Source organism: Notamacropus eugenii, chromosome 6 (assembly GCF_028372415.1).
Source record: "Notamacropus eugenii isolate mMacEug1 chromosome 6, mMacEug1.pri_v2, whole genome shotgun sequence".
NCBI classification, from domain to species: Eukaryota; Metazoa; Chordata; class Mammalia; order Diprotodontia; family Macropodidae; genus Notamacropus; species Notamacropus eugenii.
Window position 1 is genome coordinate 34,788,021 of NC_092877.1, and position 16,159 is coordinate 34,804,179.

The 16,159-nt window shown below is 42.6% G+C and overlaps 1 protein-coding gene across 12 annotated transcripts in view; it reads left to right on the plus strand.

Annotated features, from left to right (window-relative positions):
• Positions 1-16,159, plus strand: part of IRAG1 (inositol 1,4,5-triphosphate receptor associated 1) — a 149,295-nt gene that overhangs the window by 44,254 nt on the left and 88,882 nt on the right. For 9 of the 12 annotated variants that reach the window (XM_072619450.1, XM_072619446.1, XM_072619442.1 and 6 more), the window contains exon 2: positions 1,272-1,376. The exons of 2 other annotated variants lie outside the window; for them this stretch is intronic. Coding sequence is in view for 1 of the 10 variants with exons in the window: in XM_072619439.1 (XP_072475540.1) it covers positions 1,272-1,376 (105 nt within the window). In the remaining 9 variants the exon portion in view is untranslated. Of the gene's footprint in view, positions 1-902; positions 1,099-1,271; positions 1,377-16,159 lie in introns of those variants that run through there. One more of the 12 variants, XM_072619441.1, reaches the window with a different exon arrangement.

The following is a 16,159-nucleotide window of genomic DNA, read 5'->3' on the forward strand; positions in this document are numbered from 1 at the left end:
TCTGATGCCTATGCCCACCAAGCCAGTCTGCTCGCATTTTGGGGCCACTCCAATCATTTGGAAGGTTTTCTTTATGCTATCTCTGTAACTTGCAGGCTCTAGTCTCTTGTTTATGAGACATTAGTCAAATGTTCATGCATCCTTTATTTGGAACTGTCATCTCTGTCACTGTGTGTATCTCATTGTTTCTGTGGGTGTTTGCACAAAGTCCAGCCTGCCAGAGCAGAATCTGAGGGAGGGAGCCATGTAGGAGGCCTCATTTCCCCAGGAGACAGGGAGATAGAAAAGATTTCAGTCATCCTGGACTTTGAGGTCTTAGCTGATGAGGCTGCACCCTATCTGAGCCCCAGAATTGGGAATGAGGAGTAGAAACTATCTTCAATGCCAGCATGCTCCTCACCCCCAGTCTGACTATGACCCAGGGAGCTCAGCATCACCTTTTTTCCATAAAAGAACACATTGGGAGTGTTTGGCTAATGACACTAAGGGAGAGCAGCAGAGGCATGGATAATCCCCAAATTGATACTTGGCCTTGAGGCTTATTTTGAATTTACTTGTGACTGGATTTTTTTTCTTCCACCACCTTCCCCCCTTCCTCACCCCTACCTCTCTCAACAAGACTGCATTCCCTGAGACCAAGACAACTTTAATGAGTTGCTGTGGCTAAAGGATGTTTGTCATTTGAAGGCCAACACTTGGGGGCACCAAACTTAGCTGGCCCTTCGATGATAGACGTGTAGCAGATCTAACTCTTGGGACCACTCCCTCTTTCCCAATAGCCATTGGTTGAAGACCGTTTTGTCCTGTTGTTGCTAAACAAGGTTTACGGGACTTTATCATCTCTCCTGCTTCTTTGATTGCCAGACCTTAAAAACCTTAGGGCCTTTCCATCTGCCTTGCAGGTGAATCCTCCTACATTAGAATGTGAGCTCCTTGAGATTGAGGTCTGCCTTGAAAGCTCTCTGAGGACAGGAAGCATTTGGGAAAGAATTAAAAGAAAATGTTAGTGGAGGATGAACAAGCACACTGCGGCAAATCTCACATCCCTGTTTACTGTCATTCATCCTGCAGCTTTGTCTGAACCTCAGCAATGACTAGGTGAAGAGCTCTGGGTTCTTACCAATGTGTGAAATTGTTGTGATAGTCTGGGAGTTATGGCTTTGACCTGGGATCTCTGTGTTTGATCAGATTACAAATCCTGTTGAGTACTCCATTCAGATTTGACTATTGAGAGTGCAAATTAACCTGATCCTCCTTCTTGTTCCAAGCAGGAGAAGGACAGGCCCACACTGAAGGAACTTCAGGACCAACATTTCATTTCCTCTTCTTCACCTTCAGCAACATCTGGGACATTGGACTTTGCGGTCCACTGCTAGGTAACATGTTGCTCTTTCTTCTTTGGGGGGCATAGTGGGTCTGATCCATGGAGTCCCCCCATCTTCCTTAGTTATTTGCCTCAGGGGCCCATGGTCCTCAAAGGTCAGACATTCAAGGATTCAATGAATCTGCTCCACATGGGTATGGTAGGAGTAATGAGCTAAAGCGTTCTCTAATTTTGAGTTAAAGTGAGAGGAGTGTGAATTCCTGGTCATTCTTAAATTATTCTGTCAAAAATGGCAAGAATTCCTTTGATTTTCTAAATATTCATAGGACTATAGATTTGGAACTGGAAGGGTTTTCGTTGTTTTTTTGTTGTCATTTCAGTCATATCCAATTCTGATCTCATTTGGGGTTTTCTTGGCAGAGATATTGGAGTGGTTTCCTTTTCCAGTTCATTTTACAGCTGAGAAACTGAGGCAATCAGGATTAAATGACTTGCCCAGGTTCACACAGCTAGTCTGAGGCCATATTTGAACTCAGGTCCTCTTGACTCCAAGGCCTGTGCTCTATCCACTGTGCTACCTAGTTGCTTTTGGAAGAGATTTCAGGGGTCATCTGGTCTAACCCCATAAATTTACAGATGAAGAAACTGAGACCCAGAGAGGTTAATTGAATTGTCCAAAGTGGCACAGGTAGTAATTATCAGAGCTAGGATTTGAGCCCAGGTCTTCTGACACAAATCCAGCACTCTTTCCATTGTATTCCACTTCCTTGGACTGCTCTGCTAGAGAACATCTAAGTTAACAAATTCTTCAAATCAACAGATATCTGTTAAACACCTACTGTACACAATGCCTCATGCTCAGTATTAGGGGAGATGTAGAACTGAAAAACGACAGCAGTGTCACAGCCTTAAATGAAAGGTCGTTTGTAGGAGAGAACACATTATGATTGCAAAAGACAATGGCTTATTTTGGCTAACCATGGTTTCTGAAGTAAGGAATTGAAGTGGTTTTACTTGACTCTGTCACAAAAGGTGATCATGTCCAAACCTATTAGATACTGGAAACTCTAGAGGAATAAGTCTTTTTCACTAAGCATGTAGAACTTCCCTGAGAAAGAGCACTTAAGTTATTTACATCCAGCCCTAATACAGTGGGAACCACAGTGCCTCCACCGTGCAATCTCTCCCCTGAAACGGTGGGAAGCAGCATCTACATTCCTGACAATCACAATCCCCATCCATCAGTCTGTTTAAGGGAGTTATTCCCATTAGCCCCTTGCTCTCAGTTTCTCCTCGTAAAGGCCTACAGACAGTTCTTATGTGAATTATAGAATTGAAGAATGGCAGAGTTAGGAGGATATATAGAGGCCACCTAATCTAATCCCTCATTTTTCAGATGGAAAAACTGAGGTCCCAAGGGTGGCACGGTAGAAAGAGCATGTTCTATGGAGACAGAGGACTTGGTTTCAAATCCTATATCTGATGCTTACTACCTAAGTGACTTTGGGTAAGTCACTTACCTTGATGGACCTCTCTGTAAAATGAATGTGCTGCAATAGGCCTCTAAAGTTCCTTCCAGCTTTGAGCCTCTGAACTTTCTGAACCAAGACCAAAGAGGAAATAATGTGCCCAAAGTCACATGGCAAGTTAGACTCAAAGCCCCTTGTTCACTCCCTAGCCTGCGGTCAGGCTCTTCCTTCAGCCCATCGATGATTTGATGTCCCTGACCTCTATCCATGCAGTTCTCATCAAGCTTGGCTGGGAACATTACCCTGCAACCTATGAATCTAGGTCAGGAGCAAGGCCCAAGGGAAGATGGCACCAGGGCAAAGGAGAATTTTCCAGAATCATAGAACAGCTGCACAACTGTCCTTCTGCTGGTATTGTCATCAGTAACATGATTACTCTCCTTGATGTTCCTCTCCTGGAAAGTATTGGTTCCCCTTTCAGGAAACATCTTTCAGTATTTTTGTCCTATCTGCATTGAGGTCAGGGAAGCAATTTCCTTCCTCCTCCTATCTCTGGGGACAAGGGAACAGTCCTTTCTTTAGAAAGACCAAGGATGTGGGAAGAGTCTAAATGGTAAAGGCTTCTAGAGCTGTGTGTCCTATTCTATTTCTGGCAGCCCAGGCCCTTGAAGTCTGGGATCCGTGGAAAGAATATTGGAGTTAGAGGCAGAGGGCCTGGTTTCAAATCCTGCTTACATGGCTTTGGACAATAATGTTAAATTATAGAACATAGGAAGAACACAGAATTTAAAATCAGAAACTCTGGGTTTTAGTCCTTGTTCTATGACTAACTTGACCTTGGCTAAGTCAGCTACTTTCCAGTTCTTGACTTCCATTCCTTCTCAGTAAAAGTAGGGGGTTGGGTTATGGTATAGTCGAAAGATTACTGGATTTTGGAGTCAGATGACCTGAGTTCAAGTACCACCTTGGTCATTTACCATTTGTGTGACTCTGAACAAGCAAACTCAACTCCCTGGTGTGAACCAGCACCTTTAATATGAAGAACTACTCTGACATGATGTGAACTGGCACCTACATTCCCAAGGGGATGGCTTCCATTAGCCTCCTGGCTAATTAGGACTTTCACCTTCTTTTAAAGAGCTTTTTAAATGATTCCTAGAATCAAAGAAGGGCAGTTAGAAGAGTCCATAGAGGTAATCCAGGTAAACCCCTCATTTTTCAGAGGATAAAACAGGCCCAGACACACAGCAACAACCACAGTGTGTGAGGAATGTTTCTGGTAGACTTAGCCCTTCACAGCAATGCAAGGACCTAAAACATTCCCAATGGACTCATGCGGCAAACTGCCATCCACATCCAGAGAAAGAACTATGGAATTGGATTGCAGAATGAAGCAGACGATTTTTCTCTTGTGTTTTGTTTTGTTTTTTCTCATGGTTTCTCCCATTTATTTTAATTCTTCCATGCAACATGACTAAGGAGAAAATGCATTTAGTAAGAATGTATGTGTAGAACCCATATAAGATTGCACACCAGCTTGGGGAGGGAGGGAGGAGGGAAAGGGGAAGAAGAAGGGAGGGGGAGAAAATCTAAGATTTATGGAAGTGATTGTAGAAAACTGAAAACAAATTAATTAATTAATTTTAAAAAACAGGCCCAGAGAGTAGCACAGTGAAAAGAACTCTCATTCTAGAGGAGTGGGTTCAAATCCTACACCTTATGTTTTTGCCTGTATAACTTTGGGTATATTACTTGACAACTCAGTTTCCTTATCTGTAAATATGGAGGGGCTTGGATTAGATACTTTCTGAGGTCCCTCCCAGTTCTAGAGCTATGATCCTATGAATAGGCAATCCCCAATGTCCCTTCCTGCTGTAAATCTTGGGATTCTATAACCAATATGACCCTGTGGCCCAGCCAGCTTTCTCATTTCAATGTAAAACCATAAAAATGACATCTAATACAAAGAAAAGATTCTAGCTATCTTACCAAAGAAGAATCAAAGTCAATGAGTGTTCAATGGGCACGTGCTGCGTCCTGTGCCCTAACCCCAGCCTAGGGCTGAAACTAGCAAAGGCTATTGGGGCAAGCAAGGCTTCACTCTAGGTACTGATGTGGGTGGGGTGGGGCACACTTCTAAGGTTCCTCCCCAGGGCAACCTACAGAACCTGTCCTTTACCTTGACATCCTTCCTGGAGGCAGAAGGATGGCCCTGAAGGAGACCAGGTTGCCTTCTCCGAGAAGTAGGACTGTCCTACGTAGGTAACGGAGAGAACAATGTGGCAAGAACCACAAAGGAAAGGCTTCATATGGGACAGGGTGATCTAATGGAAAATTAACTGAAGTGGGGTTCAGTACTCCTGACTTACTGGATTACTGCTTGTCAATGAGAGGGCAGGGTTTACGAAGAGCAGGGTTGCTTCTTTCTTTTTCTTTCTTTCTCTGTTTTCTTTCCTCCCTCCCTTCCTTCCTTCCTTCTTTTCTTCCTTCCTTCCTTCTTTCCTTTCTTTCTCCCTCCCTTTCTTTCTCCCTCTCCCTTTCTTCCTATCTCTCTCCCTCTCTCTTACTTTCTTTTTCCCTCCCTCTCCCCCTCTCTCCCTCTTTCTTTCTTTCCTTCTCAAATTGACTAAAGCAGGTTAGTAGTTTAGGAGTTTGAGGTAGGGTTCTCAAAGGAAGAAAACTTTATCCTTTTTGAAAACCAAGCAAAGCTACCCTTAGACCAGAGAACAAGACTTCCCTTTTTAAGGCTTCTAGAACTCCTAGCTCTTGTGGCTGATTTGACTCCAGAGATGTAACTAAGGCAACGAGAAGACTGTTAGCAGTGTGACTGTAGAGACTTTTTTGTATTTATTTATTCATTCGTTGATCTATCTCTCTAGTTTGTTCGGTTGGGTTTGTGTTTTTTGCCTTGCTTTGTGTCCCTAGTTCTTAGTATAGTGCCTGGAGCCTAGTAAGCACTTATTAAATACATGTTCACTTGGTTTGAGTGTTGTTCCTGGAACCATAATTTAGAGGATATCAAACAGCATTTGCCCTTGTCCAGCATCTAGAAACAACTGAGCTTAGCACCCAGTTAACAAGAAAAATTCATTTAAACAGGGTAAAATATAATGGTTGTCCCCTGTGCATATCTAATCCAGTCTGCCTTCATATTAGTTCAGTCTGATGTCTTTCCCCAAGGTCTCATATTCCCACCCAACTGAAATTTTCCTTTAAAGGTAAATTTGAGAACATCTTTCCCACTTATTTCTTGGGGTTCCAGAATCATTAGGTATGGCTCCTCAGGACTATAATCCTCATATCCCCACATAAGACTAACTTTCTCCTTACTCTGCCCTATCTTCCCCCTTTCCACAACACCTAAATAAGGGGATAATCATTCCTAGGGATTTGTTGGGCTGTAGAGACTTAAGGCATTTCATTATAGGAGGAAGGGCAGGTTAAGTTCCCCAAGTCACTGGCATGAGGGAGGTGGTGAGGACTGAAAGACTCAAGGGAACCCATAGATAGAAGTTCAGCACTCACTGACCTTGATCAGAACAGGGTCTAACAGGAGCAGAAGCTTAAGGCCAGCCCCTTATTTCCAGTTGGTTTTAAATCCAGTTGGAAAATCCATTCTTAGCTCTGTATACTCTGTCTTCTGTGTATTCCTGAGGCGATGGTGGTAGAGAAAGCTCAGGCTGGGTTACTGGGATCTAGATAGAACCATTCCCCAATCCCACTCTGATCAAAAAATCCCACTCAGCATTTACCAACCACCCTCAACATGCTCAGTATTAAATTGGGTGTTTGGTGGAGGTTGAATCAAATGACTTCTGAGGTCCTTCCCAACTCTGCAATTCTAGGAGTATGGGAAAATGAACATAGAGAAAGTCTAGGGTGAGATTCCTATCCTCCAAGAGTTCATAATTTCCAGGGCATGGAGGAGTGACAAGGATAATGAGCATGGGGCAATACCAAACAAAGTTTATTTTTAGGGGCTCAACTGTGTGGTTCTCACTATAAAAGAGCTATTGGAATTTAAAGGAGAAGGAGAGGTAATGTGGTATAGTGAATTTGAAGTCAGAAGACTTGGGTTCAGATTTCCTCTCTGATATTTACTACTTGGGTCACCTTGGGCAAAGTGTCACCTCTCTGTGCCTCAGTTTCCCCATCTGTAAAATAAGGAGATGGCTTCTAAGATCCCTTTTTAACTCTAGCTCCCTAATTCTGTGATGAATAGACTGGGTGCTGTTTGAATGGAGAACTTGGGTTTTAAATATGAACAGAGACAGGACAATTCCCTTGTCACTTAAAGTTTGGGCTTAAAGCAAGCATTGGGCAAAAAGACAAAGTTACAACAACAACAAAGACGTCAAAAAACAAGGTTTCAGAAAGGTGGTCCTAGGATGAGATGAAGCAATTAGGAGGTGCTGTCTTTAGAGAAACTGGGGGGAAAAGCTAAATAGTTTGGAAATTGTCACTTCCCTTGGTTCAGTGGAATGGAAAATCAATTCTGTCATCCAGAGCAGGGCAAACAGCCACTGTTACATTAAGAAAGCTAAATGGAAGTTGGAGGGCAGAATCAGGTCTATTGGCCATATGCACACACACAGCATGGCAGCTATCAGCTTTGCCCATCAAAGGCCAGGGAGTGGCAGTTCTGGTCCCAGTCCACGTAAGGTTGGAGGTAGGTTGGAGTGTCTTGGTTTCTGATGGCATTTACTCTCCTTGGCCTCTAAAGATCAGAGGATGGCAGATACTGTCCTTGCTTTTAATGGCAAACATTGTCCCTATTCTGACAGTTAGGGGATGGGAGACAGTGCCTCTGTTTCTAATGGTACAGTTCTTACCCTCTGAATATCAGGGAATGGCATACTGTCCTTGCTTTTGGTGGCAAACATTGTTCCTACTTTTTAATGATCAAGGGATGTCTGTCCTTGCTTTTAATGGCAAACATTATCTCTACCCACTGAAGGTTAGGAGATGGCAGACATTGTCCTTGTTTTGGATGACAAACCTTGTCCTTACTCTCTAAAGGTCAGGGGATGGAAGAATATGGAAACAGGATTAAACATAGAATGAGTCACTGGATCTGTGTTCTCCACAATCTCCTCCTCACCTCCCCTCACCTCACCCCCACCCCTGCCCCTCCCCATCTCACTAGATCAAGCTGATAGAGCAGGAAAGGAACACAGTCCAGCTGGTCATTCGACAAGATTTATTTCATTCCAAGCCGAGTTGTGAAGTACAGACACTGTTGCTAGTGTCCAAAGCCTTTGAACTGTCTCTTGTTGAGCAATTGCACATACTTTCATTGAGAATAATGTCCTTTAACCAGACGGTAGAGAGTTGCTGAAGTTAACAATCTGGAAAGAGAATCCCAGGGATATTTCTGAAGTGTCCCTGGTCCTGGTACTGATTGTGAGCCAGGGCTAGAGTCAGTACCATGACTCTAGCGTCAGAAGAACTCTGACCCTAGAATAATGACAAAGAGCTGTCTCTCTTTTGAAGCTGCAGTGGAATGTTCTTTGAAATAAATGGGACTGTTGGCTCTTACTTATCCTCAATGGTCCTGTGTGACCGTTCCTTATGTGAACTTGTGTCTCCTTCTTGTAGTTTTTCTGTCACCTTCTTCGACATCAAGTTGTCAACTCTCACTTCGATTTTCTGTCGGTAAACCTACCTGTTGTAGCTCCTCTCCTCTTTTAAACTTGTTCCTGATCTGCTGTGGAGTAGGAAGCTGTATAGCTAATTTAATTACATGGTTTTCCATCCTGCAGCTAATTCAATATCTATAGCTCTGTGATCTCATCAATATGGGTACTCTCTCCAAAGGTATAGGTCCCAATTCATCCATGCCTCCTGATCCCTTGTGACTCTTGTGCATGTCAGTCAGTTAACAAGGATTTATTAAGTACCTACTATGTTACAGGTACTGGACTAAGCCATGTCCTACTTCCATGGCTCTCCCCAAAGAGTCTTCTATGTAGTTCTTGATCTCTTAATGTTGCAAAGATATCAATGCAATGCCCAAACTGCCCATTCCTCATTAACCTCATAACCATTCCTCATTCTCATTACATGATTGGCCTGCCTTCTTCTCTTGTTATATGTCTCTCTGATGGCATCCCCCATGTCCTTTTTCCTATGTCAATTCTTCACTGGTAACATAAGTATGTGTGGAACTTTAGATGACAGAGGGGTTTGTAATCTATTCTAAAGGCAATAGGGAGCTAGTAAATCTTCTTGAGCAGAAGAGTGACATGATGCAAGGTCTCCCAGGCAATGTTTTAGGCATGCCTGTAACTTCTATTGGCACAATTGCCTTTGGGGGATATCCACAACTTTAATTCTTCAGAGACTCTAGTTTTCCAGGCTTTGCATCACCAGAAAAATGTTGATATGAAAGAAGCGTTTCAGGGAGAGATTTCAGAGTCATTAAAAACGCTGCAAAATTCCCCAGAACCAATTTAGTTTACATACATCCTCTTGTTTAATTCTGGACCAAGCTCATTATCCTTCGGTATTGTCTATACAGGATATGTTTGGGCCAGTTCATTACAAGGTCTATCCAACAGCATATTGTAGTTTAGACATCCTTCATCCCCTCGGTTTTTCCTATATGGATATGAGATAATTATAATGCCAATAATCATTGTAATAGCTACTCATTTTGCCCAGCACTTCATGGTTTTGAAGTACTTTTCATAAATGATGTCAGATTTCCCCCTCTCTAATCAACTTGACACAGGACAGAGACTGGACCTCCAGCTACTTTGAGGTCCAGTGTCATTGGTCTGCTTTCTCTGCCGCACACAACAGCTCATCTTCTAACTCCAGGAATTTTCTCTGACTCTTCCTCTGCCCTGGAATGATCTCTTTCCTGATCTCTGTCACCTCCAGGCTTCCCTGCTTTCCTTCAGGTCTCAGTGGAAGTCCCATCATGTGCAAGAAACTCTTTCCTGGTCTTTCCTAATCTTAGTGCCTTCTCTCTGACATTACCTCCAATTTGCCCTGTACAGATCTCATCTGTACATAGCTGTTTGCCTATTGCTTTCCCCATTAGATTGTGGGTTCTCTGAGGGCAGGGACTAGTTTTTATATTTTTATCTCTGCCTTTTTTTGTATCTCCAGTGCTTGACATAGTACCTGGCACACAGTATGTTCTTAATAAATGCCACTTGATGGATTGGACTATTTTTCACCATTTTAGGAAACTGCTAGATGTGAGATTCTTCCATTTGTAAAATACATGGGTTCCAGAGCGTAGACCTCATAACCCTTCCCTGCCTTTTTTTTCCTACTTAGATGCCTTTTTTCTCCCTTCACCTCTGGGCCTTAACTGTGTTCTAGACAGGAAACATTGCTGAATAAATGACATTCAGATAAGTGAGGTACCAATGTGTTGATAAAAAGCAAACTCTTAAGAGGTAGCTGTGATGTCCCAGACAGAAAAATGGGGAAATTCACAATGCTTCTCAATGAGTGCTGGAATCCTAGATTAAGAGCTGGAGGGGCCTTAGAAGTCATCTAACCAACTCCTTCATTTACAAATGAAGAAACAGAGACACAGTGAGATTAAGAGAGGCTGAAAGTGACTAGTCTTAGACTCCAATTCAGTGATTCCAAAGGTGATTAATTTATCTGGGGCAGGACTTGGGCTCTGGCAGATAATAAAATAGGGGTCTCCAGGAAGAGAGAATTTGTGAGTACTGAGAAGGGGTTGTTAGCTTAAATTGGCTTGGGATGCTCTGCATGTTAACCCTGCAAGAGGCTCTGGTTCTGTCACTCTGGGTCCTGCATCCATGGATGCAGATCATAAATCCCCCTTGTCTAAGCTAGCAATCTTTGGTCTGTACTGGGGGGGAGAAAAGCTAACACTAATATAGCACTTTACGGCTTGCAAAGCACTTTACAAATATTATCTTTAAATATCTACTCTGGTTGGCATGTGTCAAGTACTTAATACATGTTGATGAATTGAATTGAATTAGTCCATATTCATTGCATAAATAAGTATCAGAAAGATGTTTTTCTCTAGCCCAAAGAATCATAGATGCAATTTACATCAAAACGTTTGGTTGACTAAATCAAGTCATTCATTTGTATCACATTCATTACAGACGTCTCCTAAAGCTGTTTGGTTTAAGCTGATACTAATTCAGTTTACATTCCTTGTGTTCAGTGAGGCTGGAGCTTATGATGGGCTGGAAGCCTAGACTGAGTCATAAGAGCTCAAAATGCTGGTGCTGAAGGCCCTTTAGCCCATCTGCTGCTTTACAAAGGAGAAAACCAAAGCCAGAGAGGGGACCTGAGGCCCCACAGGGATTTAATGCGGAAGCTGGGGCCAGAGCCTAGGTCTTTGGACCCTAGCCCTAAGACCTCCTGAATCAACTCAAGATTTCATAGAATTATAAGACTATTGGGTCTGGAGTGGAATGCCCAGATTACGGAGTTTATAGTTTTTTATGGGAGATTATAGATTTTTTTTTTTACACATAATATTTCACATTCTTGCTCTAGAGCTCAAGAAAATATTTTTTTGAAATTTGGAACCTATTAAGCATTGGTACCTATGTAAGCTCTACCCCTACCCAAGCCAAGAAGCCTTTCTCTAACACATCATATTTACCATATATAATCTCATTAATAATGGCACTTGAAGATTTGTTACCACTGTATGTATATCATCTGAGTTTTACAACAATGCTGTGAGATGGGTACTATTATTATCTTTATTTTGTAGATGGGAAAAATTAAAGGTAAAAATTTAAGTGGCTTGCTCAGAAACATGAAGCTAGAGTCAGGGAAAGGATCTGAACCCAGGTCCTCCTTATTCCATGCTCAGTATATTTTCTACCCCACAGCACTGCTACAAATAAGTAACATTAAATAGCTGTGACAGATTCTGTCTCCAACACCATGGGCTTTGAACTAGGATGCTGTTTTTGCTGAGGATAATATTCAAGAAGAGAGAGCTGAAGAATTTGCCCAGGGGTCACAAGGAGAAGTGGAGAATGAATTAGGAATTGTCTGAAATTCCTTTATGTCTTTCCTTATTCCACCCTCCTTTACAATGCTCCCTTGAAGTCAGGGGCAGCCTCTGTCCCTGCCGGCTAAATGTAGAGGAAAGAGATCCACTGTCACTAGTCACTCAAGGTGAAGGGGTAGCAGACACTGTCCTTGTTTCTCATTATAGAGACTGTCTAGAAGACACATTTTATCCCTGATCTAATGGCAGATAGTGTCCTTGACTTAGGAAGGTCAAAGGGACATTGTCTCTGCGATGGCACACTTCCTACCTTCTAAAGGTCAGGCAATGGCAGACACTGTCCTTGCTTTGGATAACAAACATTGTCCCTACTCTCTAAAGGTCAGGGGGTGGTAGATCATGTGCCTGCCCCTCAAGAAAACAGAATGAGTCACTGCGTCTGGGCTCTCCCCCACCCCCCCATCCCACTAGATCAGGCTGATAGAGCAGGCAAGAAAGTCTGGCTGATCATTGGACAAGATTTATTTCAGTCCAAGCCAAGCTGTGAAGCACAAACACTGCTGCTGGTGTCCAAAGCCTTTGAACTGTCTCTTGTTGAGCAAGTGTACATATTTTCAGAGAGAATAGTGTCTCTTCAGTCGAAGAACAAAAAAAAAAAAATGATGAAGTTAATCTGGAAGAGATACTGACTCCCAGGGATGTTTCTGAAGTCCCTTTGGTCTTGGCAGTGGATGCGAGGTGGCTTGGGTGGGGCAGCCAGGAGAACTGGGTTTGAATTCTGGCTTGGGGGCTTACCAGCTGTGCAGTCTGAGAATCAATCACTTCCCTTTCTGGGTCTCAGCTTTCATATCAGTTAAATGATAGGACCCCGATGGGCTAGATCAGGGATCTTTAACCCCTTTGACAGTCTGATAAAGCCTTTCAGTTTTTTCTTTCTAATTCCTCTTATAGGCATAAAATAAATGTGACAGATTATCAAAAGACTAAAAAATAGAAGTTCATGGACCCCAGGTTCAGTCCTTTTCAGCTCTGAATCCTGGAATCCCTTGAAGTATCTCTAATAATTGCACTGAGATCAAGTTCTGAAGAGGCAGTGTAGGGCAGTGGAAAGAGTCTTGGACATGAAATTGGGACATATGTCTAGGTTTGCATCCTAGCTGTCATATTTACTAGGCTGAGTGTCCCCAGGCAAAGCCATTCCATCTTTCCTGATTCTCACCTTCCTTATCTATAAAATGGAGATAATACTCACCCTGCTAATCCTCACAAGATTGTTACAACTAATTGTGTAAACAATAAAGCAGAAATATAAATAGAAGTTCATATTATTACTTGGTTGTTCAAAAAAGGGTTCAATAGCTCCTTATCATCTCTAAGATAAAATGTCTTCTTCCTAGACTGTCACTCAAGGCCTTCTATCATTGTGTTTCCAGTCTTACCTCATACACCAGCTTAGGTTCAGTTCTTAACCTGGGGGCCATCAAGTTATTTTTAAATTTTGATAACTAGTTCAACATACTTGGCTTCTCTTGTAATCCTTTGTATTTTATTTTATGCATTTAAAAACATAATTCTGAGAAGGGGTCCACAGACTATGTCAGAATTTCCAAGAAGACAAAAACACACAAAAAATGAAGAACTCCTATTCTGAATCCAAGCCAAACCTGGCTGCTAGATGCTTCTCTGTCCCCCTACTCTCTCCATAATCTTATCCTGCCAGACCTTCCTCCGTAATGATAATGATAGCTAGTATTTATAAAGTTCTGGGCACTGTGCTAAGCTTTACAAATATTATCTCATTCGGGCCTCACAACAGTGGGAAGTAAGTATTATTATTATCCCCATTTGACCACATTCACAATGGGTAGAGACATTTGGGAGGAAAGACCTGACCTACTGGACAAACAGCACCCAAACTCCCAAACATACTTTCTCAGCCCTACATTGATAAAGACTTTTGTGGGTAGGTGAACTAGGAGCTCCAACAAGCTGGAGGAAGAAGACAAAGGCAAAAGGAAGAAGCAGAGACCATGACAAGAGAGAAGTATGTGTGACAACCATGGAGAGTGGATGGTCTGGCCAATAAGAGTAGCTATACTTATGATTCCTGGGTGCAGACGACTATGTCTTGGATAAAGCCCACACTGCTGATGCAGCTTGGCTGGACATACCGTGCATGCCTGACGGGTACACACTGTTCGTTTCCAGTTGTTGAAGTACTTCACTTTCTTCAGGGTTCAGCTTGGGTCTTACCTTCTCCATGAAACTTTCCCTGACTTCCTCTGATGAAAGTGGCCTTTCCCTGCCCAAATTTTCATGGAGTATCTTGGCTGATCTTTTCCTTTGCCTTATCACATCCTACCTTAACCATGTCATCCTATAACCAGAACCAGAAAGGAACTTAAACTTCATCTAGTCCTTATTTTGCAAATGAGGAAGCTGAGACCCAGAGAATTCTCATGACTTGTCTTAGGTCATAGCTAGTAAACATCAGAGGTAAGATTTGAACCCAGTTCCTCTGATTTCAGAAGCAGTGCTTTCTCCTGTATCACACTATTTACCTGGTCATTTCCTTTTTATCTTTGTGTCTCTAACACCTAGCATTGTGTGGTGTATATAGTAGGCACTTAATAAATGCTTGTTGAATTGAGTTTCCAAGGCCCTGGTCCCAGGCTTCAGGGCCTTCAGGGATCCCAAACTTTCCTTTGTTGGACTCTATCTCTCCTCATAACAGTTGTGCCTGAGGCTGGTCAGAGGGGCTGGCTTGGCACAATTCTCTGGGAACTTCTTAACCAGGCCAGGGCCCAAAGGAAAGCCTTAGGGCCAGGCTCAATGACTTCTCCTGGAGTAGAGCAATGAGAAGGTTCAATGTCAGGCCAACCTAGGAGAGACAGCAACAAGTCGGTCACAGAATCCCCAAATCGTAGAGCTGGAAGAAAAATCAAAGATTGTCAAGACCAAGCTTGAGCTGAATAAGAAGCCTAACATAATTTGGGGGGTGGGGATGTGGACTGGGGAGACTATGGAAACACTTGAAAAGCCTCACATGCAAAGAAAAAAGAGACAGACTTCTTATTCCTGTATCCAGAGATCCATGTGGTCATCGAATTTGAGAGCATGTCGAATTACAGATTGGAAACCAGACAGCTCCTGGGAACAGGAGGGCAAAGGGACATGTGAAGAGATATCATTCAACTCAGATTTGAGAAGTTGAGGACATCTGTCTTCCTGCTCCCCCAGCCTTCCTTCAGGAGCTTTCATCGTAGCCCTTCCCCCACAACTCCTTTCTGGCTTCCATACCCTTATCCACCCTCATTCCTTTTCCTCCATCAGACCCTACTCTGCCAACAGCTGGTCACACTTCAATGTGAGCTTGGTTCCTAAGCCCTTGGGGGTTCAACATTTTCACTACAGTATTGAATTGTAAAATGGAAAGCATTCTCCCTGGAGAAGGGACTCTGGGGCCAGAGCAGATGGAAGAATCATCAAGACGGAGGGACCAAGAGAAATTCTGAGACCAGAGAAGGTAGAGGAAGCATCCAGCAGTATAAGGACAAGTGGAACCTTGGAAATCATCCCCAAATAGATGGACAAAGAAGATCCTGTGGGAAAGGGCAGGTGGGGAGCTACCCTGGCTGGCCAGAGCTAAGGTTACATGAAGTTGTTTAACCCTACAAATGAAGCAATGACACTAGTTTAAAAAAAAACTAGGAAAATCTTTGTATTTAACTGAAGTAAAATGTCAATTAAGCAAACTCCAGCTAATCAAAATTCTCAATTTAGCTGGAATTAACATGGAACTGGAAGTCAGGAGATATGGGGACAAAACAGTCCTAGCTTAGCCATCTGTGCAAGTCTCTTACTTTTGGACCTCAGTTTCCTTGTCTGTAGAATGGAGATACCTGTCCCTGCCCACTGCTCTCCCAGGTTTATGATGAGTTTCAAATGAGGAAACACGTTTTTTTTAAATTTATTTATTTGTTTTCAGTTTTCTACTCCCCAAGATGGCATACAATCTTATATGGGTTCTACACATACTTTCTTATTAACCACACTTTCACATTAGTCATGTTGCATGGAAGAATTAAAATGAATGGGAGAAACCATGAGAAAAAACAAACCAAAACAAAACAAAGCACAAGGGAAAATATTCTGCTTCATTCTGTATTCTAATTCCATAGTTCTTTCTCTAGATGTGGATGGCATTTTGCCTTGAGTCCTTTGAGAATATTTTAGGTTAATATTTTAGTATTGCTGTGAAGGGCTCGGTCTACCGGAAACAGTCCTCACACACTGTGGCTGTAACTGTGTACAATGTTCTCCTAGTTCTGTTCCTTTCATTCAGCAGTTCACTCATATAAGTCTTTCCAGGTCTTTCTGAAGTCTTCCTGC